This window comes from Pseudorca crassidens, chromosome 3 (assembly GCF_039906515.1).
Source record: "Pseudorca crassidens isolate mPseCra1 chromosome 3, mPseCra1.hap1, whole genome shotgun sequence".
Taxonomy (NCBI): Eukaryota; Metazoa; Chordata; class Mammalia; order Artiodactyla; family Delphinidae; genus Pseudorca; species Pseudorca crassidens.
In genome coordinates, this window is record NC_090298.1 from 34446009 (window position 1) to 34472210 (window position 26202).

At 37.7% G+C, this 26202-nt stretch overlaps 1 protein-coding gene across 2 annotated transcripts in view; it reads right to left on the reverse strand.

The window, feature by feature from the left end:
- C6 (complement C6) overlaps window positions 1-26202 on the reverse strand; it is a 92674-nt gene that overhangs the window by 55256 nt on the left and 11216 nt on the right. For both annotated transcript variants that reach the window (XM_067730598.1, XM_067730597.1), the window contains exons 5-7: window positions 23088-23229; window positions 18249-18387; window positions 13367-13567 (exon numbers count right to left, since the gene is read on the reverse strand). In XM_067730598.1, the coding sequence (XP_067586699.1) occupies window positions 13367-13567; window positions 18249-18387; window positions 23088-23229 (482 nt within the window). The remainder of the gene's footprint in view (window positions 1-13366; window positions 13568-18248; window positions 18388-23087; window positions 23230-26202) is intronic.

The following is a 26202-nucleotide window of genomic DNA, read 5'->3' on the forward strand; positions in this document are numbered from 1 at the left end:
CAAATAATTGAACAAAGATTGTGTAAATTTTCAACTGGAAGTTACCCAGTGAGATTCAAGTCATAACTTTGTCATAGACTCAGGAAAAGCATGTCAGTTCTCTGGGCCTCAGTTGTCTGGGAAATGTCACCTGCTGCACAGCCTTCATCTGTGACATTTCACACCCCTTTCAACTCCAAAATGTTATGACTTAAAATTATGTAAGGAGTAAAATTAAACAAAATTATTTGTATTCTCTCTCCTCTATCCGTAAACAGAAATATTTGTTTGGAGGTTCTTTTTTCTTTAATTGTCTTTTGTTATGTCAAATTAATTTAGGATTAGGTGATTGGTATTATGCCCCAAATTTCATTTCATTATACTGTCCTTCTCCATAGCCACTGTTTTATGTGTGTATCCATGTATACGGTTCTTTTAAAAAAAATTTATATACTGTAACTGATTTCTCAATTTTAGCAAATTGTAAAGTTTAATAAAAAGAGAGAGGGGCATATTTTAGCCAAAGGTCTTTATTAGTTAAATTGTTAAATTTATTAATTAAATTATTATAGCTGTAAATTATTAAACAGCTATCTTTCTGTGTGCTATAATTGTGGAACAAAATGACTATTAACACAAAAGAAGAAAAACCTCACAAGGCTTGAGGAAGAGTCAATATTCATCTACCTCTCTCTCTCTTTTCCTCTCTCTTCCTCCCTCCTTCTGTCCCTTTCCTTACTCTTTCCTATCTGCTTACCTTCAATACATTTATCTCTCAGCTATCTCATATGCAGTGGACATAGATGTGAACAAGGAAGAAAAAATTCAGGTCTTTATGGAGCTTACATTTTAAGAGTCCATTAATTCTAAGTTTAATACTTGAATTTTGTCATAGAGGTGTGGCTTTGGAAAAGTAGAGGGACATTGTGCTTTTAGAAAGAAGCACACTTAATTTCCTGAATAACTGAAACGTGCCTGTTTGGATATGTGCATTGAAATGGGTTGTTAAAAATTTCCAGGTTGCTTTAAAAAATGAAATTGTGGAAAATACAAGTGAAATTTTGGTAACTCAACTTAGCACAAGCACCTCCTTGGTGCCCCACTTGTCAGTGCCTGGTGGCTAGAACTGGCTATTCTGGACTAAAAAATTATGTGACAGTATGTTATTAACCATGTGTGGTCTATTTCAACATTCTGTGAGAGCTTGCTTTATTTTAACCATCTTTTTTTGGTTCAATTTTGTAAAAAAATTCAAAAAAGCACTGAATCTTGCTGAGATAACTGATATTTTGACTTGAAACAGACTATCTGCCCAACAAATGTTTAGTCAGATCTTTTAGTGACAAGATAAATAAAGCATTAAACTCCACTTAAGGGCTTGGATTGATTTTCAAGTTTGTGGGATGTTATTTTATCTATTTGAAGATTAAGAGAGGTTGCAGTAGCATTTTCTACTTAACCTGAGATATCCTTATTCTGCTCAGATCTAATCAAAGATGTTGGGTTGAACCACACAAAGTTGACAATCTTGTAAGTCAAAAATGGTTGAATATCAGCAGTTTCATATGTTCGACCCTGATACTGTGAATAGCCTGAAATGTTTCCACTTTGGCTCAGACTATTAGAGATAAAATAACAGCTGTTTACCTACAGATAAGGGTCTTACAAGTGTTCTCTAGCATGTTTGAAACATTTATAAACAAATTCTGTGAAGCAAACCTTAATTTTGAGGCTGGTATATATTTATAAATAATAGATTTGCTTCAGAGCAAGCTGGGGGACTTATTGAAAAAAAGCCAGACTCACACGCCCAATCCCAGACACGCTGAATCAATAAATTAAAAGAAGGGTCTGGGGAGGTGTCTTTTTACCTCCTGGTAATTCTGACACTACCTTGTCTTAAGAATATAATTTGGTAATTGTGAGGGGAATAATATGATCCAGAGTCCATTCAAAAGTGAACTAACAATCTGTGTTATAAAAGGAATTTATTTTATTCTTTTTCAACATGCTCATATCACCAGAACTATACTCTTTCCAGAGTTTGGTGAAATGATGAATAAAGGAATGAATGAATAAGCAAGTAGCTTGAGATATAATGTGGTAGATGTGATAGTGGGCAAAAATTAGACAATTGATTTTAATTCCCAACTCTGGCATTTACTCATAGTAAGATCATGGGAGTGACTTGACTTCTTGGACTTTAGTGTAGTGCCTGACACATGGTAGGTATTTGATGAATTCTGTTGAATTAAAAATAAATATATGGACTTCAATTTACTCATCTGCAAAATGGTGTTAAAAACATCTACTACTGAGGGGGAGGAGTCAAGATGGCAGAATAGGAGGATGCTAAATTCATCTCTCCTCACAAGTACATCAAGAGGGAGGGGATATATGTATACATATAGTTGATTCACTTTATTGTACAGCAGAAACTAACACAACATTGTAAAGCAACTATATCCCAATTAAAAAAAAAAAAGAATACATCTACAAATGGAAGAATTCTCACAGAGCACCTGCTGAACATTAGTGGAAGACTTCGGACACCTAAAAGGACAAGAAAAATCCCCTCACGACTGGGTAAGACAAAAGAAAAGAGGAATCAAAAAAGGGACCAGTACCCCTGGTAGGAAGCCAAAGGTGAGGAGAGGTTCCTGCACTCAGTAAAACCCCCTCATGGTGGGGAAATCAGCTGGGACAGAAAGGGACCTTCAGAAGATCAACGGGGAATGCAGCAGACCGTCTGTGGAAGGCAGGACAAAGTAAGAGCTCTGCGCATGGTCTACAACACAGCTCTGCACATCCCAGCCTGAGTCGTGTGTCTCCTGGTGCAGAGGGGGGCTGGGTGCTGGAAAGTGGGGTTTGGAGCATGGACCCAGGGAGGGGACAGCTGTTGGCTGTGAAAGGGACAGGAGTAAGGAGATCCACAACCAGAAAAATTTGCAGAAGCCTGAGACACCATGGAAGCAAGACATCATTGTTGAGTGGCACACAAGGGGTGGGGCCACCATTGTAACCTCCTTCCCCACCCAACTGTTTTGGCCTCCATGGGCACTGGGAGGAGCACCCATCTGAGCAGGCTCACCTGCCCCTCAATCCAAGGCCTCCTCTCCCTGCATAGGCTCCAGGTTCCTGAGCGTTGCCCATGCCAAAGCCTCCTTGGGAATCAGCCCTGGGTGCCCCTGCCTGAGATGGGAATCTGCCAGTGCTGGCAGGGGCTGAGTGCTAAAGTGTGGGGTTAAGAGAGCATATCTGGGGAAAGGACCACTGTTGGCTGCACGGATACAACAGGGGACAGGAGTGAGGGGCTCTGAGGCCAGGAACGCCCCTAGAGGAAGTGTGGTCTGCCTAGGAAACAAAGTGCCATCTTTGAGTGGTGTTCAAGGGGCAGGGCCGCCACTGCCCCCACATGCCAGCCCCTGCCTCTGCGGCACTGGGAAGGACTCCCACCAGAGTGAGTGCATCCCAGTCTGTTGCAACTGCCTGTTGGTCTCTGCTGGCACAGACACTTCACACACACCCCAGTTGTGGCTGCCATACCTCTCCCTGGCCTGATAGAATAAGTGTGCTCCAATCAAGTGTGGCTTTTGCTCCCTCTTGCCTTGGCAGGGAACAGATGCTGGAGGGGGGCACACATGCAGAGGTGGGGCCAAAGCCAAAGCTGAGCCTCAGCGGTGGTGTAACTAAGGAGGAGGAAGTCACTCCACGCAGCTGTACAAGCCATGCATTAAACCCCCATTATCAGCTTGGTAAATCCCGCATCTGTGGAATACCTGAATAGACAGTGAGTGTTCCCACAACAGAGACCTGTCTAGCTTTAAAAGCAGTGGACTTTGGGGGCAAGTACACATGGAAGCCGGGCCAGGTTGGAGTCTGAGCTGCCTCTACAGAGTCCACAGAGGGTCGAGACCTACATAGAGGTATTGGAGGGCCTCCTGGGGCGGTGGATTTGGGCTGTGGCTCACTGTGGGAGCAAGGACACTGACAGCAGAGTCCCCAGGAAAATATTCTTATCACTATTATTCTTTTTTGTTTGTTTCATTTTGTTCAGTTTTTGTTGTTTTTATTATGTTTTATATTAAAAAAATTTTTTCTATTTTTACTTTACGTTTTTGTTGTTTTGTGTTTATTTTTCTGTTTTTATTCTTTTTTGGTCATTTTGTGTGTTTGTTTTATAGTTTCTTTGCCTTTTATTTAGTTTGCTTTCTTTTTTTGTTTAGTTTTTATTTTTTGTTTTTGTTAAATTAGTCTTTGATGGTTTTCATTTTTGAGCTCTTTTGTTTGTTCTCCTGTTTTTTTGTTTTCTTTGTCTTTTTTTATTTGTTTGTTTTTACCATTTGTTTTGAGTTTTGTCTGTTTTCTTTTTTCCTTTTTTTGTGTTGTTTGTTTTTGTCATTTGTATTGGGTTTTGTTTATCTGTTTGCTTTCTTTTCCTTTTTTTTCCTTTTTTCTCTGGACACACTGTGCAGCTTGTGGGCTCTTGGTTTCCTGCCAGGGATCAGGCCTAGGCATCCAGGGTGGGAGTGCCAAGTCCAGGATGCTGGACCACCAGAGAATTCCTAGTACCAGGAAATATTAATCGGTGTGTGCTCTCCTGGAGATAACCATCTTGACACCAAGACCCAGCTCTGCCAAACTGCATGCAGACTCCAGTGCTGGACACCTCACACCAAACAACCAGCAAGACAGGAACACAACCCCACCTATCAGTGGACAGGCTGCCAAAAGTACTAAGCTCACAGAAACACCAAAACACACCAACTGATGTGGTCCAGTCTATCAGAAGGAAAAGACTAAGCTCCACTCACCAAAAGCACAGGCACCAGTCCCTCCCACCAGGAAGCCTACACAAGCACTTGGACCAACTTCATCCACCAGGGAGCAGACAACAGAAGCAAGAGGAACTACAACACTGTAGCCTGCTGAAAGGAGACCACAAACACAGTACGTTAGACAAAACAAAATGACATTGAAATATGTTGCAGACGAAGGAGCAAGGTAAAAACTCACAAGACCAAATAAATGAAGAGGAAATAGGCAATCTACCTAAAAAAGAATTCAGAGTAATGATAGTAAATATGATCCAAGATCTCAGAAATAGAATGGAGGCATGGATTGAGAAGATACAAGAAATGTTTAACAAGGACCTAGAAGAACTAAAGAACAATCAGTGATGAAGAACACAATAACAGAAATGAAAAATACATTAGAGTAATCAGTAGCAGAATAACTGAGGCAGAAGATGGGTAAGTGAGCTGGAAGACAGAATGGTGAAATTCACTGCTGCAGAGCAGAATAAAGAAAAAAGAATGAAAAGAAATGAGGAGAGTCTCAGAGATCTCTGGGACAACATTAAATGCACCAACATTTGAATTATAGGGGTTCCAGAAGAAGAGAAAGATAAGGGTCTGAGAAAATATTTGAAGACATTATAGTTGAAAACTTATGTAATATGGGAGAGGAAATAGTCACCCAGGTCCAGGAAGTGAAGAAAGTCCCATACAAGATAAACCCAAGAAGAAAAACGCCTAGACACATATTAATCAAATAAACAAAAATTAAATACAAAGAAAAAATATTAAGAGCAGCAAGGGAAAAGCAACAAATAACATACAAGAGAATCTCCAGAAGGTTATCAGCAGATTTTTCAGCAGAAGCTCTGCAAGCCAGAAGTGAATGGCAGGATATATTTAAAGTGATGAAAAGGAAAAACTTACAATCAAGATTACTCTACCTAGCAAGGATCTCATTCAGATTTGACAGAGAAATCAAAAGCTTTACAGGCAAGCAAAAGCTATGAGAATTCAGCACCACCAAACCAGCTTTACAGTAAATGTTAAAGGAACTTCTCTTGTGGAACTTCTCTTGTGGAAAACACAAGAGAAGAAAAAGACCCACAAAAACAAACCCAAAACAATTAAGAAAATGGTAATAGGAACAAACATATTGATAATTACCTTAAATGTAAATGGATTAAGTGCTCCAACCAAAAGACATAGACTGGCTGAATGGATATAAAAACAAGACCCATATATATGCTGTCTACAAGAGACCCACTTCAGACCTAGGGGCACATATAGACTGAAAGTGAGGGGATGGAAAAAGATATTCCATGCAAATGGAAATCAAAAGAAACCTGGAGTAGCCATACTCATATTAGATAAAATGGACATTAAAATAAAGAATGTTACAAGAGACAAGGAAGGACACTACATAATGATCAAGGGATCAATACAAGAAGAAGGTATAACAGTTGTAAATATTTATGCACCTAACTTAGGAGCACCTCAATACATAAGGCAAATGTTAACAGCCATAAAAGGGGAAATTGACAGTAACACTATTATAGTAGGGGACTTTAACACCCCACTTGCAACAATGGACAGATCATCCAGACAGAAAATTAATAAGGAAACACAAGCTTTAAATGACACATTAGCCCAGATGGACTTAATTTAAATTTACAGGACATTCCATCCAAAAACAAAAGTATACACTTTCTTCTCAAGTGAACATGGAACATTCTCCGGGATACATCATATCGTTGGTCACAAATGAAGCCTCAATAAGTGTAAGAAAATTGCAATCATAGCAAACATCTTTTCCAACCACAACACTATGAAATTAAAATAAATTACAGAAAAAACTGTAAAACACACAAACACATGGAGGCTAAACAATACGTTACTAATTAACCAAAAGATCACTGAAGAAATCAAAGAGCAAATCAAAAAATACCTAGATGATCCAAAACCTATGGGATGCAGCAAGAGAAGCTCTAAGAGGGAAGTTTATAGCAATACAATCCTACCTCAAGAAACAAGAAATATCTCAAATAAACAACCTAACCTTACACCTAAAGCAACTAAGGAAAGAAGAAGAAGAACAACAACAACAACAAAGACCCCTAAAGTTAGTATAAGGAAAGAAATCATAAAGATCAGAGCAGAAATAAATGAAATAGAAATGAAGAAACAATAGCAAAGATCAATAAAACTAAAAGCTGCTTCATTGAGAAGACAAACAAAATTGAATCTTTAGCCAGACTCATCAAGAAAAAAAGGGAGAGGACTCAAATCCATAAAATTAGGAATGAAAAAGGAGAAGTTACAACTGACACTGCAGAAATACAAAGGATCATAAGAAACTACTACAAGCAACTATATGCCAATAAAATGGACGACCTGGAAAAATTGGACAAATTCTTAGAAAAGTACAGCATTCCAAGACTGAACCAGGAAGAAATAGAAAAGATGAATAGACCAATCACAAGTAATGAAATTGAAACTGTGGTTAAATCTTCCAACAAATAAAAGTCCAGGACCAGATGGCTTCACAGGCAAATTCTATGAAACTTTTAGAGAAGAGCTAACACCTATCCTTCTCAAACTCTTCCAAAAAATCACAGAGGGAGGAACACGCCTCAGCTCATTCTATAAGGCTGCCGTCACCCTGATACCAAAACCAGACAAAGATATCACAAAAAAGAAAATTACAGGCCAATATCACTGATGAACATAGAAGCAAAAGTCCTCAACAAAATACTAGCAAACAGAATACAACAACACATTAAAAGGATCATACAACATGATCAAGTGGGGTTTATCCCAGGGATGCAAGGATTCAATATATGCAAATCAATCAATGTGATACACCATATTAACAAATTGAAGGATGAAAACCATATGATCATCACAATAAATGCAGAAAAAGCTTTTGACAAAATTCAACTCCCATTTATGATAAAAACTCTCCAGAAAGTGAGCATAGAGGGAAACTACCTCAACATAATAAAGGCCATATACAACAAACCCACAGCAAACATCGTTCTCAATGGTGAAAATCTGAAACCATTTCCACTAAGATCAGAAACAAACAAGGGTGTCCACTCTTACCACTATTATTCAACATAGTTTTGGAAGTTTTAGCCACAGCAATCAGAGAAGAAAAAGAAATAAAAGGAATCCAAATTGGAAAAGAAGAAGTAAAACTGTCACCATTTGCAGATGACATGATACTATACATAGAGAATGCTAAAGATGCCACCAGAAAACTACTAGAGCTAATCAATGAATTTAGTAAAGTTGCAGGATACAAAATTAATACACAGTAATCCCTTGCATTCCTATACACTAACAATGAAAGATCAGAAAAAGAAATTAAGGAAACACTCCCATTTACCATTGCAACAAAAAGAATAATATATCTAGGAATAAGCCTACCTAAGGAGGCAAAAGACCTGTATGCAGAAAACTATAAGACACTGATGAAAGAAATTAAAGATGACACAAACAGATAGAGAGGTATACCATGTTCTTGGATTGGAAGAATCAATACTGTGAAAATGACTATACTACCCAAAGCAATCTACAGGTTCAGTGCAATCCCTATCAAATTACCAATGGCATTTTTCACAGAAGTAGAACAAAAAATTTTACTATTTGTTTGGAAACACAAAAAACCCTGAATAGCCAAAGCAAGCTTGAGAAAGAAAAATGGAGCTGGAGGAATAAGACTCCCTGATTTCAGACTATACTAAAAAGCTACTGTAATCAAGACAGTATGGCACTGGCACAAAAACAGAAATATATATCCGTGGAACCCACCACTTATGGTCACCCAATCTATGAAAAACAAGGCAAGACTATACAATGGAGAAAAGACAGTCTCTTCAATAAGAGGTGCTGGGAAAACTGGACAGCTACATGTAAAAGAATGCAACACCATACACAAAAATAAACTCAAAATGGATTAAAGACCTAAATGTAAGGCCAGACACTGTAAAACTCTTAGATGAAAAATAGAGCACTTTTTGACGTAAATCACAGCAAGATCTTTTGTGAACCACCTCCTAGAGTAATGAAAATGAAAAACAAACATAAACTAATGAGACCTAATGAAAGTTAAAATCTTTTGCACAGCAAAGGAAACCATAAGCAAGATGAAAAGACACCCCTCAGAATGGGAGACAATATTTGCAAATGAAGCAACTGACAAGGGATTAATCTCCAATGTATAGAAAAAGCTCATGTACCTCAATATCAAAAAAAACAAACAATCCAATCAAAAAATGGCCAGAAGACCTAAATAGACATTTCTCCAAAGAAGACATACAGATGGCCAAGAGATACATGATAAGTTGCTCAGCATCACTAATCATTAGAGAAATGAAAATCAAAGCTACAATGAGGTATCACCTCATGCCAGTCAGGATGGCCATCATCAAAAATACGTACAAACAGCAAATGTTGGAGAGGGTGTGGAGAAAAGGGAGCCCTCTTACACTGTTGGTGGGAATGTAAATTGATATAGCCACCGTGGAGAACAGTATGGTTCCTTAAACAACTAAACATAGAACTACCATATGATACAGCAATCCCACTACTGGGCATATACCCAGAGAAAACCATAATTTAAAAATACACATCCACCCCAATGTTCATTGCATCACTATTTACAATAGCCAGGTCATGGAAGCAACCTAAATGTCCATCAACAGAGCAATGGATAAAGAAGATATGGTACATATATACAATGGAATATTACTCAGCCATAAAATATTACATCCAGCCATGTGGATGGACCCAGAGACTGTCATACAGAATGAAGTAAGTCAGAAAGAGAAAACAAATATGGTATATTAATGCATATTTGTGGAATCTAGAAAAATGGTAATGATGATCTTATTTGCAAAGCAGTAATAGAGACAGAGATGTAGAGAACAAAGGTATGGATACCAAGGGGGAAACGGGGGGTGAGATGAATTGGCAGATTGGAATTGACATATATACACTACCATGCATAAAATAGATAACTAATGGGAACCTACTGTATAGCATAGGAAACTCTATTTGGTGCTCTGTGTGACCTAAATGGGAAGGAAATCCAAAAAAGAGGGGATATATGTATACATATGGCTGATTCACTTTGCTGTACAGCAGAAACTGACACAGCAGCATAAACCAACTATACTCCAGTTCAAAAAAAAAAAAAAATGAAAGGAAGGCAAGCAGAAATCTTGGGGGAAAGCTTGTAGATGGAACAGCTTGTGCAAAGGTCCTGGGGTAAGAGTGTGGCCAGCCTGTGTTTGAGGAACAGTGAGGAGGCATTATGAGCTGAATTGAATGAGGACAGGGGAGAATAATGGGGGATGAAGGCAGAAAAATAATGAGGGGTCTTGTAGGTCAGTGGACAGACTTAAGCTTTTAATCTTCAAGGGTTTGAGCAGTGGAATGGTATGATTTATAGCCAGTATCCAGTCAGTATCACTCTGGCTGCTCTGTTGAAAATAGACTGAAAGACAGTTAAAGAGGAAGGAAGAAGACCCCTTGGATATCTATTGGTATTATCCAGGCCATAGTGTCTTGAGCCATGGATGGTAGCTGTGGAGGTGATAGAACATGGTCTGAATTTGGATGTATTTTTAAGGCAGAGCCAGTAGGATTTGCTGATCGATTGTATATAGGGATGTGAAGAAAAGAAAGGAATCAATCATGTCCTCAAGGTCTTTACTCATAGCCACTTGCACAGTTAGAATTGCCTTTCCCAAGATGGAGAAGACTGGGAAAAGGACAAGTTACAGCAGGAAGAAAAGTCAAGAGCCCAGTTTTGGACATGCTGTCTTTGAGTTGCTTATTAAAATCCAAGTTGAAATGTTGAAGAAGCAGTTGGAATAGAGTTCAACTGACAGTGCTGGAAACATAAATATTAGCTTCATCAACATATAGGTAGTATTTGAAGCTGTGAGTCTGGTTGGTATCTCCAAGGGCCTGAGACAGCTAGAGAGAAGAGGCCAGGAACTCCAAGGCCTGAGACAGCTAGAGAGAAGAGGCCAGGAACTAAGTCCTGCATTCCTCCACTTGGAGGTTGAACCTCTGCTATGGATGTGGTACATTTGGATTTCAGCAAAACAGTGATCAGTCTCCCATTCAAAGAACACTGGTATCAAGTTGACTTCACCAGTGACACAACTGGACTCTACAGTACATCAAAAAATTATTATCCAGAAACATGGATGGACCTAGAAATTATCATACCAAGTGAAGTATGTCAGACAGAAGTAAGTCAGAAAAAGCCAAATATCATATGATGTTGCTTATATGTGGAATCTAAAAAAAAACAACAGTACAAATGAACTTATTTACAAAACAGAAACAGATTCACAGACTTCGAAAACAAACTTATGGTTGCCAAAGGGGAAAGGTAGGGGGAGGGATAAATTAGGAGTTTGTGATTAAGAGATACACACTACTATATATAAAATAGACAATCAACAAGGTCCTACCATACAGCACAAGGAACTATATTCAATATGTTGTAGTAACCTATAATGGAAAAGAATCCAAAAAAGAATATATACATGTGTATATCTATGTGTGTGTGTATGTGTATGTATATATATATATATATATATATATATAAAAAACTGAATCACTTTGCTGTATACCGGAAACTAACACAATATTGTAAATCAACTATACTTCAATTATAAAAATAAAGCAAAAAAAATTCACTATTACCTTTTAGGGTTCTTTTGAAGATAAATGAAATGCTTGGAAAGATTATCTGTGTAGTGCTATAAGTTCTTATATTTACATAAATGTATGGATTAATAAATAAAAAATATGAGGGGCACTACGGTAAAAACAGGAGGAGCCATAAAATGGTTCCCTCCAGTGTTGGTGCCATTGGTTCTGGTGTTGGTACCTCTGTCTATTCTTTTCACCTCTCCCCTCAGGTTCTATGATTCAGGGCTTGGTCTCCCCATTCGTCTCTTTCAAAAGAACAAATCCTACTTAGAGTGGTGGTTGTAATGAGGAACAGATACCATTTTAAAAGACACTTGTAAATGTCTCAAAATGTCTAATAGAAAATGTCTATCCCCTAAATCACTTAAGAGTTGGAATACATATCTAGGAGATTTTATAAGCAAATAATAAAAGAAATAGGAACAGATGAGGAAAAATTAATGGATGAAGATGCATTTTTATATATTGAAAGAGTTCCATTAGTTTCTGGCAAGATTAGTGGAAAAAGTCCAATACTTAGAGTACAAAAATATTGTAAATTTCCAGAGAGAAAACAAAAGAAAGATCAACTTACATGTAATTTTTCCTATGTAACAATAGAAATTAGAAGATAGTGGAATAACATCCACCAACTATCAAGAAAAGAAGACAATGTTCCAAGATTCCTTCATCCAGCCATGATGTTCTTTATCTTTATTGCTCAGTGAAAAGGTAGGCATTTGTAGATACATAAGGATTTAGGGTGTATACTTTGCATGTATCCTACCTGAAGAAAATACTAAAAATATGGCTATTGATTGAGAACAGGATCTCAAGAAAGGGAAGATGAAAGAAGAGGAAACAGTAATGAGTATATGGGATGGATATATACATATACATATATATATATATATATATATATATATATACACACACATGCATATACACACATATATAAAATATAATGCAAATATAAAATACAGATTCTGAACTTGGAATTTATAAGTGTTATGTGAGGAATTGTTCATTGGGAAGACAAGAACCAGAATAAATTACAAATGAACATATATAATATATAAATGAATACAAAACAATCCCTAGGAATCCTAGGAATAACTTGAAATACAAAGATTTTGAACTACCTCAATAAAACTGAGGTTTTGGAGCCCTGTTATTATAGTGTTGGGAAAAAGACAAGCAAATATGTTTTCAAGGAGATCTTTGGAATGGGATGTGGGGAATAGGTCAATAAAACATCCTTTGGGAGGCTACAGATATTACTTCAAGGGATAAAAGCAAAACATATGTTTAATTATGCTTGTTAACTAGAGAAAGGTAACTACCAGCAGAATTTAAAAGTTTAGTAGAACTTCCAAAATAACCAAAAGGACAAAAAGGAGTAAACAGAAATGTGACCAGACAACACAAAAGTAAAGAAATAGGAACCCAGCAATAAAGTTGAGTACAAAAAATTAAAGATGGAAGAAATATGATCAAATATTTCAGGGAATATACTAAATATAAGTTGGCTGAATTTCTCTAGCAAAGACCCTAGACTGTCAGATCACACTTAAAAAGGAACATTTTGTGGCATGTGATTTATAAGAAATACACCTAAAATAATGAGAAAAATGTTAAAGAGAACATAACCATAAACACAGCCAAATGCATGCAAAAAAGAAGCATTATTATACATATTATCTCTATAACTTTTGAAGTGGGTCTATTCACTTACAAAAAAGTAAGTCTATTTAAATCTGTGTTAGAAATCCTATTCATTTGATATTAAAAACTCTCTCCTTCTCCTTGAATGATTGCTGGAATTGGTGTTAATTTTCAGGAAAGAATAAAAAGATCAGGAACCATTTCTTTACCTTTTTGTAGGAGGCTTGAATGGCTTGTTTGAAGGCAGAATTATGGGTGCTGCTTCGCTTTCTCTTTGAGGAATAAAAAATTGGTACATGAAAAGAGCTCTCCTCTTGGCCCATAGCTAAACTTTGTTGATCTTTATTATCATCAAGAGAAATTAAATCCTCATAGAAATCTGTTTCCAGATCATCTTCTTCAGTTTGTACCTGGAGAAAAATCCATGTGAAGTAAGACATAATTTAGGAAATATTGGAGTTACTTGTGAACACTTAATGCAATGATCATTCATTCATTTATGCATTCAGTAAATGGTTTGTTGAAGACCCATCTTGCTAGAGAACGAGGTATAGTATTAGTCCCTGTCTTCAGGGAGTCAAAGTTTAGTGAGGAAGAAAGATAATCACAGACACTTAATTCAATGTGGGTAGTGTTGTGTTGCCAAGGGGAGTGCCACAAATAACTATAAAACTCAGAGAGGCAATACCAGGGAAACCTCTGTCAAGGAAATGACTCCATAACTGAGATTTAGTGAGGTGACAGGAATAGAGAGTTATTTTTAATCTGCCTGTGAATTTGATGCCATTTGCAAGCTAATGGAAGGTATCTTTCAGAAAAGTGAGGCCTAGAAAAGGGGAGGGCAGATCCTGTCCTACCCTGCTCTGGCTCCATCACCAACCCTTTAGTCTCATTCATATGTTGGGCATTAGCACTCCACTGGCCAAGTCTGCAAGACAGAGGACAAATAATCAAATAATCCATTGGTTCTGCCTGGTGGGTGGTTATCAGTTTTCACCTGACTGGGTCTGGGAAGAAGAAAAAAAAAAGCCAGGGGGACTTGAATTATGAGTGGAGCAGGTATTTGCCAAGTCCAAGGTAAATCTTTGTTATGATTATGCTGGTAAGAGGAGAACAATGGACAAATTTTTTAAAGTTGCAAAGTAAATTGATTGAAGAGTACTTCTTTATGTTAAAAATGCTTGTCTGTACATCTGAAACTAACACAACATTATAAATCAACTATATTCCAATTAAAAAAATGCTTGTCTGGTGTGCAATGGAAAAATCCCTTGTTTTAAAATATTCAATATTAAAATGCACTGTGAGGCAAACCACATGTCACAATGAAATAGCTTGCACAATTAGTCAAGGGAAGAAATAACCCAGCTGTAAGAGAATCTTGCTCAACAGTAAAATACAGTCAAAAGTTCAGTGTTCCTTTGAGACATTGCAGGGCCTGCTAGTTAGCATTTAAAATGTCCACAAATGAGGCTCATCTGTTAACCATATTTAAATGTAGTTGCTGACATCTCTTTACCATTTGCCTAAAATAATTCAGACTACAAATATTTTATTTTATAAATTAACTCTCACACAAGAAAAGATGTGTCAGCCTAAAGAAAACAATATTTGCTCGTAAGGTAGGGGCATTGGGTATCCTGGGCAGAAGCTCAGAGAAAATCTAACCACCTATATTGGCTTGGTGGGAAGGCAGTTTTATAGATGAGCAGTGCTGGAAAATTAGATTGAACTGGGAAACTGGGGCCTGGCCTTGTATGCCCTGCTAAAGCATTTGAATTGACGTCTAAATGCAAGATTTTGCATCTGATAAGTTCTTTAAAAATATTATTTGAGTGACTGAAAAGTTGAGAATGTTGTCATCACATTTGTTTTGCAAAGATCATGTTAACTACAGATAACTAAAGTAGAGGCAAGGAGAGCAGTTTAAAAAACTGTTGCAATCAGCCAAGTGATTCAGGAGAATGGCCAGGTATAGGGGAATGGTTGGTTGGGTAGAGAGAAAGTGGTGGATTTGACAGATATTTAGGAGGTAAGTCAACAGAAGTTTTTGACCAAGTAAATGTGTATGTGTGTGTGTGTGGGAGGGAGAGAGAGAGAGAGAGAGAATGAGTGAATGAATGGGAATGCTGTTTCATGAATGGGAATATGGAAAGCCAAGACAACATTTGAAAGGAGGAAGATGAGCTCTTTTCCTGAGGTGTAAGGAGCAGCTGGTGGGCTCTGATTAGCTCCATCTTCCTAGCTTTTCCCAGGAAGAGATGTTAAGCAAACTCTGGGGAAAAGGTTTAATCCTCATTTTATATCTTATTCTTAGCCCTCCTGACTACCTGTGGATCTTGTGGGCTGATGACCTCCTGGGGCTCGATATGTGTTGACACTTTCACTTTTGTGTTTGAAGAAAGGAGCTGGGTTTGTAGGGAGGGGCAGAAGAGAGTTAAGAGAGACTTGGGGAATGGAGGGGACAGGGTGACATCTACTTTCTGTGGTGTGAGGGTTAGAGACAGAACCTGAAGTTGTGAATTTCACAAGGGATTTAGGGAGGCTTTGGGGGCATTGCAGATCTATGAAGGCTTGAGGCTTTGGGATATAGCAAGAGACCTTGTCTAGGTAGGTCAGTATATTGGTAAGAATCAAAAGTCTAGTGGTAACTGCACTCTGTAGTTTGCTGGTGACAGCAAGTGCTTCAGTGTACACCCAGTAGCGAGCAGCAGCTCCAAAGAAATGAGAGGAGGATTCCTGAGACACTGATACAACTCTGGGGACTGGTGCAGGGATCTTATGGTATTTAGCTCTGCATTTAGCGTTTGGAAGATCCCTGAGGGGCAGAATTCTTCCTATGGTCTTCCATTCTGACTTCCTGTCCAATTGCCTTCCTTTCAGGAGCCCCCTCTAATCTTTGTGTGCCAGCCAGCCCATGATTTCATCTGTCTCAATAAGGTCCGATACTGTAGAAGAAAGGAAGTCAGATGCCTGCTGAATTTCTCTTCCTCTACTGTTTTCAATAAGGAATAGCTTAGATTTGCACAGCTGCCTGTTAACGGTATGAACAAAGTAATAAAGAGATCAGTGGAAAGTAAACCAATAGCTGTGACCTTGGGTCTGTTCTTTTCCAAATCTTTGTTTGAAGAAATATCACCATGACCTTCCTCAGCAATTGAATATTATCTAAAATTCAATGACGTATAGTTAAAGATCAGCTCAGGCAGCTTCTTAAGGTTGGACAAGTTTCAGAACTACACGGATAACAAAATGAATCTACTTTCTTCTGAATGAGGATTTTTCAGGCTGTATTTCCTGATATAACTTGCCATACACGCTTGGGTTACTAAATTATATGGGTGGATCCAACATTCTGCTGGTAAATGTTTAACAACCAATTCTCTGAGAGGGAAAAAAAAAATCTGTGATTTACTACAGCGTTTGCCTTTTCTTGTGCCATAAATATTCCTACTATAGCTGATTTCAAGCTACCTACATGATGCCCCTGAATTCAAACTTGGGAAGAGAGGCACAGTAGCAAATTATTAGTAATTTTTTGGTGGGACAACTAATGGTTTATAACGTTTAGCAAGGACTGACAGTTGGCTTTGATGGTTAAGTGTTTTGTCCTGCAAATTATTATATAGTATTTTTAAGATACAATAGATGTAAGTAACCTCAAGGACATAGAATCATATAAGTGTAAAGTGTTATCTAAGCCCGTGTTTGCTCTCTTGTGCTGAGCTTAATTAACATTTGTCACTTGTAAAACTGTATAAAAGGGATGCTTGCAGAGAATATAGGCAGTATGTTTCTTTGGAAATTATTGTATTTTGAAAGTAAGCTTATGGATTGATTGTTTAGGAATTAGAAAGCATCCTCCAACATAATGATATTATATGTAAATGTCTGGGTTTTAGCTCTGTCTACAAAGCCTACTCAATACATCGTTAAGAATAGAATACATCTTCCATCATTGACAGACTTTGATGTTATTTTTTCTTTGGAAAAAGGTCTCTTTTGAGTTCCTATTCAGCATACCAGCAAAACCTTTTCTACCTCCCTTGGTAGTGGTGGACCCTCTGGGGTTAGCATCTTCTGGATCTGTGGGGAGATAGTGAGTATTCTCTTCACCAGGTCAGAGTCACGTGTTACTCTTGTCGCATCTACCTCCAGGCAGGGATGGGACTTCTCAGGGTAAGTCTCCCCAAAGGTGTTTGAATTTGGCAGTTGGACCCCAAGGACATTTCCCCACACCCATTAACATATATTAGATGGTTTTTAAATTGAGTTTGTCAAATGCCTGTATTTATATGAATATAAAAATTTTTTTTAATTTTTTAGAAGAGATTGAATGAATTTTGCTGAACACATACTATCTGTAAAGTGGTCTCAGAAATCATTAGATTTTCTGAAATTCTCTCTAGTATGTCAAATTTGTATGCATGGATGTAGCCATTAAAGTCATGTCTTTCCTGTTTCTCTTATAAATTAAAAGAAACAAATTGTTTAGTTCAGCAAGTATGGAGTACTTATCATGTGTAAGGCACTGGGCTAGATTCTGAGAATATATAGTATGCTGCTTGTTACCTCTCAGGAAAACAAACAGAAAACCAAACCAACTAATAAAATGGGGTGGAAGGTAGGCAGAAGTACCCCTATTACACTTAAATTCATCTTAATTTTTTTTTGGAAGCCAGGCCCTCTTTTATGTCTAAATTTTTGGTTATCCGAGAGAACTAACTATGGTAGAAGAAAATTCTGAATAAACCAAGTCATTTATCTGAGTGGGGACATGTTACAGCTATTTGTTCACGGGAGAAAGCATGAACTCTGGAATTTGGAAAAGTTGTGCTTAAATCTCTAATCCACTACTTACTAGCTGTTTAACTTTGAACAAATTAGTTTCCTTATTTTCCATCTGTAAATTGATGATAATAACACTGACCTTACTGGGTTGTGGAAGGATTAAACACCAACACATAAAAGGTGATGAAAAATATTCATTACCTTTTTATTCTGTCCCTTCCTTCATGACTCATTTTTCATTGGAAATTTAGCTTATAATCACCATTGGCACTTGGAGTGCCCCATGATAAGCTGTCGTACCTCGAAGTTGACATTTTCCAGATTGGCAGGGAAACGGTATGGATTACTTGCTCTACTGCTTTTGACAGTTTTACATATTCCTCCAGTGAAAGAGTTATCGAGGACTTCTCCTCTGGCTTCTCCTGCCAGAAAATGAAACCTATAAACAAAGTAATTTTTAAGAATTCAATAGATGTAGAGCAATCTTTAAAATTTACTGTATATGAAAGAAATTATTCTCTTAGATGTTTTTGACTCATGACAAATGGCTTGAAGGAAAGCCCATTTTTTTGTAGTTTATGGTGAGGTATCCAAAAAGGGCTGGAAGCCAAACTCAGCCCCTCTGGCTCTGTTAGGTTCTCCCTATTCCATTTATTTAATTGTTCTAGGCTTTCATCATGACATAAAATTTGAGTTTATGATTATTTCATGAGTTACAGAACCAGTACAAACTTTGGAAGTAGATTATGAAATAAATTATTACATAATGCCAATCTGGGTTCACTTCCTTCAGTATGATACAGTAAAAGAATTCTTATAGAGAGCTAATAATGAAATATTAATAGCAATATTTTAATAGAATTGTAATCATATTAGTTTGTTTTTATTAATAACTAATGATATTTAAAATTTGTTTAACAAATGCTTACATAATATTTACTATAAGTCTAGTACTGTTTGATCTGTATTTAATATTATTATATTTACTTAATATTTATGATAACCATGTGATATAGATATAATTATTATACCTATTTTACAAATGAGGAAATTGAAGCATAGAGATATTAATTAGCTTAGTACAAATCAAGTATTTAAGAAATTGTTTTGTGGTAGATGAAAACTTTTTCAGAATGCTAATTGTTTTCCAAGTTCTTATAGATATTAATATGTATTCTGTGAAAAAAAAAGTTTTGTGTCAAAAATTTGATAATGCTGGATTACATAAGATGAGATAATAGAAAATATATATACTGGTCTCTGCCCCCCATTTCCTGGACCAGAGCTCTCAAAACCCTTGCAATTTCCTGAATGATGAGAACACTAACAGCATCTTTTCTTCTAGTATTTGTTCTTTGACCCCAGTTTTTGACACAGAGCTCCTAAATCCCTTGGAATTTCTTGTGTGACAGCAGTGTCTTTTGTTCCAATGAGGTGACTCTTGGTGGGCTCCTGGGTGGGGGCTGGTCACCAGAAAGATCATGCCATGATTCAAGGCTTGGAATTTTTTGCCCTACCCTCCATTCTCCAAAGAGGGGAAAGAGGCTAGAAATAGGAGTAATGATCTATCACACGTATGTAATGAAGCCGCCATAAAAATACCCAAAGTATGGGGTTCAGAGAGCTTCTGGCTTGGTGAGCATATGGAGGTGTGGGGGAGTGGTACCTAACAAGGGCATGGAAGCTCCTTCCCCTTCCCACATCCTTGCCCTACCCATCTCTCCCAGTAGGATGTTCATCTGTATCCTTTATCATATCCTTTTATAGTAAACTGGTAAATATAAGTAAGTTATTTTACTGATTTCTGTGAGCAGCTTTTGCAAATTAATCAAACCCAAGGATGAGTTCTTGGAAATCTTCGATGTGTCAGAGGCACAGGTGAGAACCTGAACTTGCAATTGGCATCTGACATTGCAGGGGGCAGGGGCAGTTTTCCAGGACTGAGCCCCTAACCTATGGGATCTGACACTATCTCCAAGTAGATTGGGTCAAAATTCAGTTAAACTGTAGGGCTCCTGGCTGGTGACACAGAGAATTGCTTGGTTGGGGGAAACCTACCCCACATCTGGCATCAGAAGTGTTGTGAGTGTGGCAGTCGTGTGAGAATAAATGAGGTACACAGCAGGAGGACCCATATGTGAATCAGATCTCAGTAAAGCTGTTTTTTAAAAAAAGAGTGATGCCTGTGGGTTCTGTAACTTGTATCTCTTAGTCAAATTCTCACCCTTATTGAATTTGTACCAATGGGTATTTGAGAGAGGAAATAAGAGGAGCTGGTCTGGAAAGAACTTTCCAAAGTACTTAAATTTGCATGACAAACACATGTATTTAAGACTCTTTCATTTTCTGAATTAAGAGGGATCAATGAGGAAAAAAGAATTGTTTACCTTTAACTGCCTTATACCATGTACTATAAATTTGTCACAAACAAGAAAGGGCTTGAGAAGAACGGTTCCCAGGTCATGAGGAATCTATGAAGGTAGCAGCTGCTGGCAGAGAGCCTGAAGGTAGGATTTCTGTGGAGGTGACTCTGTCAGAGTGCGTCTGAGGAAACTTTTAGGAGTGAAGCCAACTATGCAGCTATTTTGAGCTCTATTCTTTCTCCTCCCCTCTGTGGCATTTAAGTTGACTTTAAATATTTTGGTGTTTCAACTACATTGTGGCTTTTAATATTTTAGGTTTCTAAAGTGCTTTATCTAATTTGGCTTTAATGTTATATTTTGTAACTTTTTGAATTTAGTTAAAATTTTCATATATACAGATACATAAATATGCATGTGTGTTCATGTATTATACGTGTGTGTGTGTGTGTGTTTGTGTACGCGTTTGTACTTTGGATGAGCCTGAGAAAAAGCAAACAGCATACTACTATCGCCTGATTCTTGCTTCAGATTTCAGACCTTGTGACTGATGTTGACAAAGTAGCAATGTTGGTATGTCTTATTAAATTCCTTCTTGGAGAGATGCCATTTAAAAAGAGGGTTAGCTACCCCGGAAACTTCTTATTTTGGGTAGAAATGTGTTGGAGGGAGGCAGAGATTCTAAGGCCAGCAGGTTAGAGAGATTCCAGTAAGCAGCTCTCAAAGCTCTCAGTCCCTGGGGAGGCGAGGAGAAGACTGGCTGTCCCTGAGCCAGTAGGTTTTGCTCATTTCTGAGAACTCTTGGGACAACAGCTCTGGTTGGCAGGGGCCCACACGGTCCTTCTGCCAAAGTACACAGAGCATGTGGCCCTCCCCAGCTGTAACTCGAGAGTCTCGACCAACTGAACAAGAGGTGAGTTTGTAATGTCATCCCTAATCAATCAGAACATTAGAAAATGTGATGATCAGTGGGAGTTTCTGGCTGAGTTCTTCTTCCAAAGAAAGGAAAAAAGGAAACCATTTCTGTACCCTGATAAGATGCTGTTGAAACATTCTCGATGAAATCAACTCTAATGAGGAGTTCTTAGGACAGAACCTCAAATCAGTTTGTAGTCATCCAACATACAGATGAGGGAACTACAGCCCAGAGATATTCAGTTACTTGGTCATGATCTAGTGAATTAATACAGAAGTAGGTCTAGAACACGGCTCCCCTTATTTCCAGACTAATGGCTGTTCCATTGTACTGCTGTCCTTGAGTTTGTTTCAATAGTTTCTAGTTTTTATTCTAATCAAATGAGGTTGTATTTGCAATTTCTGTTGTTTGTCTTTGGTGCCTCAAGGTTTCATTTTATGCAAGTCTGGCCATACAAGTAAAGACAAAAAAAACCCCACTACAAAGCAATAAAAGTTTGTAGTAAACTATTTGCTTTCTGGGCAAAAATTGAAAGAATTCTTTACCATGAGAAAAGGAGAGTACAAGAGATTACTGGGTTTTCTTATGCTTCCAACTAAGGCTTAGCTCTTGTTTTCAATTTTTCTTGTATTTCCTCAAGTTTTCTCAGACACTGTCTCAGTCTAATGAATTTAGAATCCCTTGCCAAACCTCCAATGTCCTCATGACCTAAAAGAGGAACATTAGAATTTCTGAGCATTATTTAAAGATCAGGAGGAGGGTTGCGTGGCCCACCGAGGTTTCTTCCATTACGTTCTCATCTCTAAGGTGGATATTGTCCCAAATCAGAATGAAATGGTAGAAATAACCCAGGTCTTGGAGGCTGGGTTTGAATCCTGTTCCTCCATTTACTAGTTGTTAAACTTGGACAGGTTAGTTAATCTCTCTGAGGCTCCTTTTCCTGGTTTGTAAGTTGGGCAAGTAGAACCAGATGGTAATGCAGGTCTGACCTTCTGCCTTTAAACTGTACTGACCTACCCATACATCACATAGTCCATGTAAGAGGAAGTTTTGGATGCCCTCGCCATGTTCACATCTCCTCTTACTCCCCTACTTTTTCACATCATTGTTTTTTGATCACCCTATTTTTTCTGTGTTTGCCTGACTCCTTTCCTTCTGGCTCTATCTCCACTATTGGCTCAGGGCTTCCCTCTCATGCTTGAAGAATGGTTTTGCTTCTTTACTGTTTTCACTTTCAGTACACTCACAGGCGTACTTTTTGATACCCTTTTTCTCCATTGTCAGTAGGCGTTTTTGGCTGAGGTTTTCTTCCAGGGAATGGAGAAGAAGGAAACGATTTCTGCACATTGATAAGAAGATGCTGTTGAAGCACTCTCATTGAAATCAACTCTAATTAGGAAATTTTTGGACCTAACCTCAAATCAGTTTGTAGTCTTCCAACATACAGATGTGGAGACTGCACATTTCTGAGTGGGTCCTCACCCTTTCAAGATATAGTCCCGGGAATCCACCCTGGTACCTCCCAGCTTGGCTGCCCTCCCACCAGTTTCCCCCGATCCCCTCCAGAGCTGTCAGAAGGCTATATAAGAATTAAAACAAACTATGTTTATGAAGTACTCACAGCATTGTCCGCTACGAACTAAATATGAAAATGCTAAATTCTTTTATTCCTTAGGAATGAGGATTATGGCCTGCGTGAGCTGCTTGAGCGTGGTAGCCTAGTGTCCGGGACAGGGCTGGTGAGAGGAGTAAGACATTCATGAGGAATGTAGACAATGGTGGGTCTCATTGCTTCATTGTTGCTTCCAACTCATTAGTTCTGAGATGGTCCTACTTCCCAAATGATAAAAAGATGATACATACCCAGTGCCCATCAGCTGTACACTAGGGATGGGATTATACTGCCGTGAGCATACTGATTTTTTTCTCCCACAATCCCTTTCATCTGAATTGTCTCCACAATCATTTTCTCCATTGCATTCCAACTTGCTCGCAATGCAGCGACCTAGTCAAGAAACAGCAACATTGACAACAAATGATCATTTAAGAAAGTATTTGCTGATTTGAAACATGAGTACTTTAAATTTCAAGGGAAGGTTGAAGGCAAGTTTTCATTATTTTTGATAAAAAATTAGGAAATATGGAAATGGAATGACAAACTGATGTTTTCCCTTATTTTTTAGGATTACAAGAGTCAGGATATAATTATTTAGTCACTGTTGAGCTCATTGTCTTAAATAAGGGAAATAATTCTAGAATCCCATTACCATTACAGTGAGCTTGCTGCAGAAATCATCTTCTGTAGGAGAAAATTAACAATAGGCTCAGAATTTTTTTTGATTCAGGATAACAGACTCAAGGTCACTGTTTTTTCCAAAAAAACTATAATTTCACACACACACGTCTACTGGTACACATAACAACGTGGCTGAATGTCTGAAATTTTATGTTGGGTGAAATAAGCCCGACACAGAAGAGTCATGCCGTTTGAATCCTTTATCTGATGTTCAACAACAAGGAGGGAGATTAACTGGAAAGAGGAAAGCAGGAACTTTTTGGGTTTATGGAGATTTTCTGTACCTTGATTGGGGATTGTTTTCATGGGTGTATATATTTGTCAAAATCAAATTGCACACTTACTATCAGTGTATTTTACTATACATAATTATTACATATTTTAATGTAGATATTCACTGTTTATGATTACTGTTAATAATTGTTTCACTGCATATAATTTACTATATCTAATTATTTTATTTGGACAAATTAAATGCCTAGGTACTACGGTATTAGGTAGCAGTTTGAGTGAATTTAGATAATAGTACCAACTCCATGTACCCAGACAATTCCCTTCCTTTTTAAACTTGATGAATTTCATAAGGATCCTAGGAATCAGTATGTGCCTGTATATTACTGAACTTGAAATGGTTTATGTACAATGACAGATAGCCCGCCTCCTGCCCCTCAGCCTCTTGCCTATAGTCAGGGATGCTGGCATCTGTACCATTACGTACAGGTCTCACGACAATGATTAAATGTTTTACTCAGGATTATCTGGTTACCTATTTTAAATTGTGATCAACATCTCACTACAGCTATGCATGACTATTTGGACTAACTGAAATGCTTGGGGAAATTGGGTATTCTATTGAATTAAATTTTTGTACTAATAGGGAGTTCCCCAGAAAGTACTTAGTTTTTTGGTTAATAACATTCAGTAAGAAGGTAGAATGTAATGAAAGTAATTAAGTCCTCCTTTGATTATTCAAAATCTTGTATCGAGACCATTATTATAGTTCTGAGCATCATAAACATACAAGACTGAAAATACAGAGGGAATTGAATTCCTGTCATTCCCAAGATATAACCTGAAAGACGCTCTGTTTTTAAAACAGCATATCTCTAGTTTTTCTGTTTGCTTTTCTTAGGGCAGAGCAGAATGGGTAATTTAGTATGCAATAGAGATGATTTTCCTAAAGAAAAAGAAAGGACAAATATGACAGTTTTTAAAAGTTTTGAACCTAGCACTCACAAATTTGAACAAAAGCTAATTTTTGATACAGTTACATTAAAAAGTATCCCATTTTATCAGGTGGAGATAGGGGTACACATGTAAGGTACAGTTCTCATTAACCTAGGTTTGTGAGCAGGGTACCAGATATGTTAGGAATTCAATTATTCATTTGGTACTTCCAGGGATATTAGAGAGGATTTATTAGCAAGGGTAGGGATGAAAGCAAGAGGAATTCTCTTCAGTGATGTTTAGGAATGAGTGGCAGGAGTGATATAGGTCTGTGATGGGACAGAGCTGAGAATGATTCCAGACCTTGGAAACACAATGGAATAGGAAGCACAAGGGGAGAGAGATTGTAAGCCATAAATATATCCTATACCAAAGAAGGAATGGGAAAAATGAAGGGAAATTTGGATAGTACAGGATTTGTAGAAGTCAGCATGCTTTAGCCAGCACATGCATATATATACTTACACCTGGAACTATATAGTCATTTGAATGGTACATGATTTTCCTATTTACTTGAACTGATTTGTGTTACTACAATGGTATATTATTTTTATAACTAGTTGCAAATTCTCATCTTTATGCTTAAAGTTACAACTTTGAGAGAGGAGTTGGCATAGTGCATGGGGATTATCCTCATGGGTACTTCTCAAAGATCCATGTACACATTAAAGTAATATATTCAGTCTTGGGGGACTCTGAAGATGCAATCATGAGAGAGGAAAGGAAAGATAGACATTTTTTGATGGTGTTGTTAATTGAGCCAAACATCATTCTGAATATCCTGAGTCAGACAAATAATGGTCCATTCAACACTGTATTCCCTTTCAGAGTGGCATTAGTGGATGTTTCTAGGAGAGCACAGTGGTATATCATCTTCAGTGGAATATTTAACAACCAATAGGCCATGGTACAACTCAGTCAGAATGGATTCCAACCATATTTGTGCCAGGGATTAGCTGGTTAGTGGTTGGATCCTAGGAAGATCTAGAGATTCTTGGTCAAGGGATCTGGACAGTAGGGCAGAGGTCACTAAGAGACCTCAGGGTAGCAGCTGCTTACCCACCATTACAGATGTATTTCAACAGTTCAGTTTCTATCACTAGTTATGGACATATTGCTGATGAACTAGAGACCAGCTGTGCCTATACCACTAACTTTCCTGAACTCCCTCATTATGAATTGTTAGCTCATGGATGTATCTAAAGCCTTCTCAACCTTGTGGATATTTCTGGCCTAAACAAAGCTCTTTTGTAATAAATCTCATAGATTTATCATCTATTGAATAAAAGAGTTCTTCCCGGTAATCTGTTCTAAAAACTACCCTTCATGGTTCAAATAGTTGTGCTTCAGTTCTAAATTTTTATCTTAATATTCTGGTTCTAATGTTAAGGTCTGCATTCCCCTGAGCCATTGCCATCAAGATTTTTCTTATGTTCCCTCTTTTGTCAATATGTG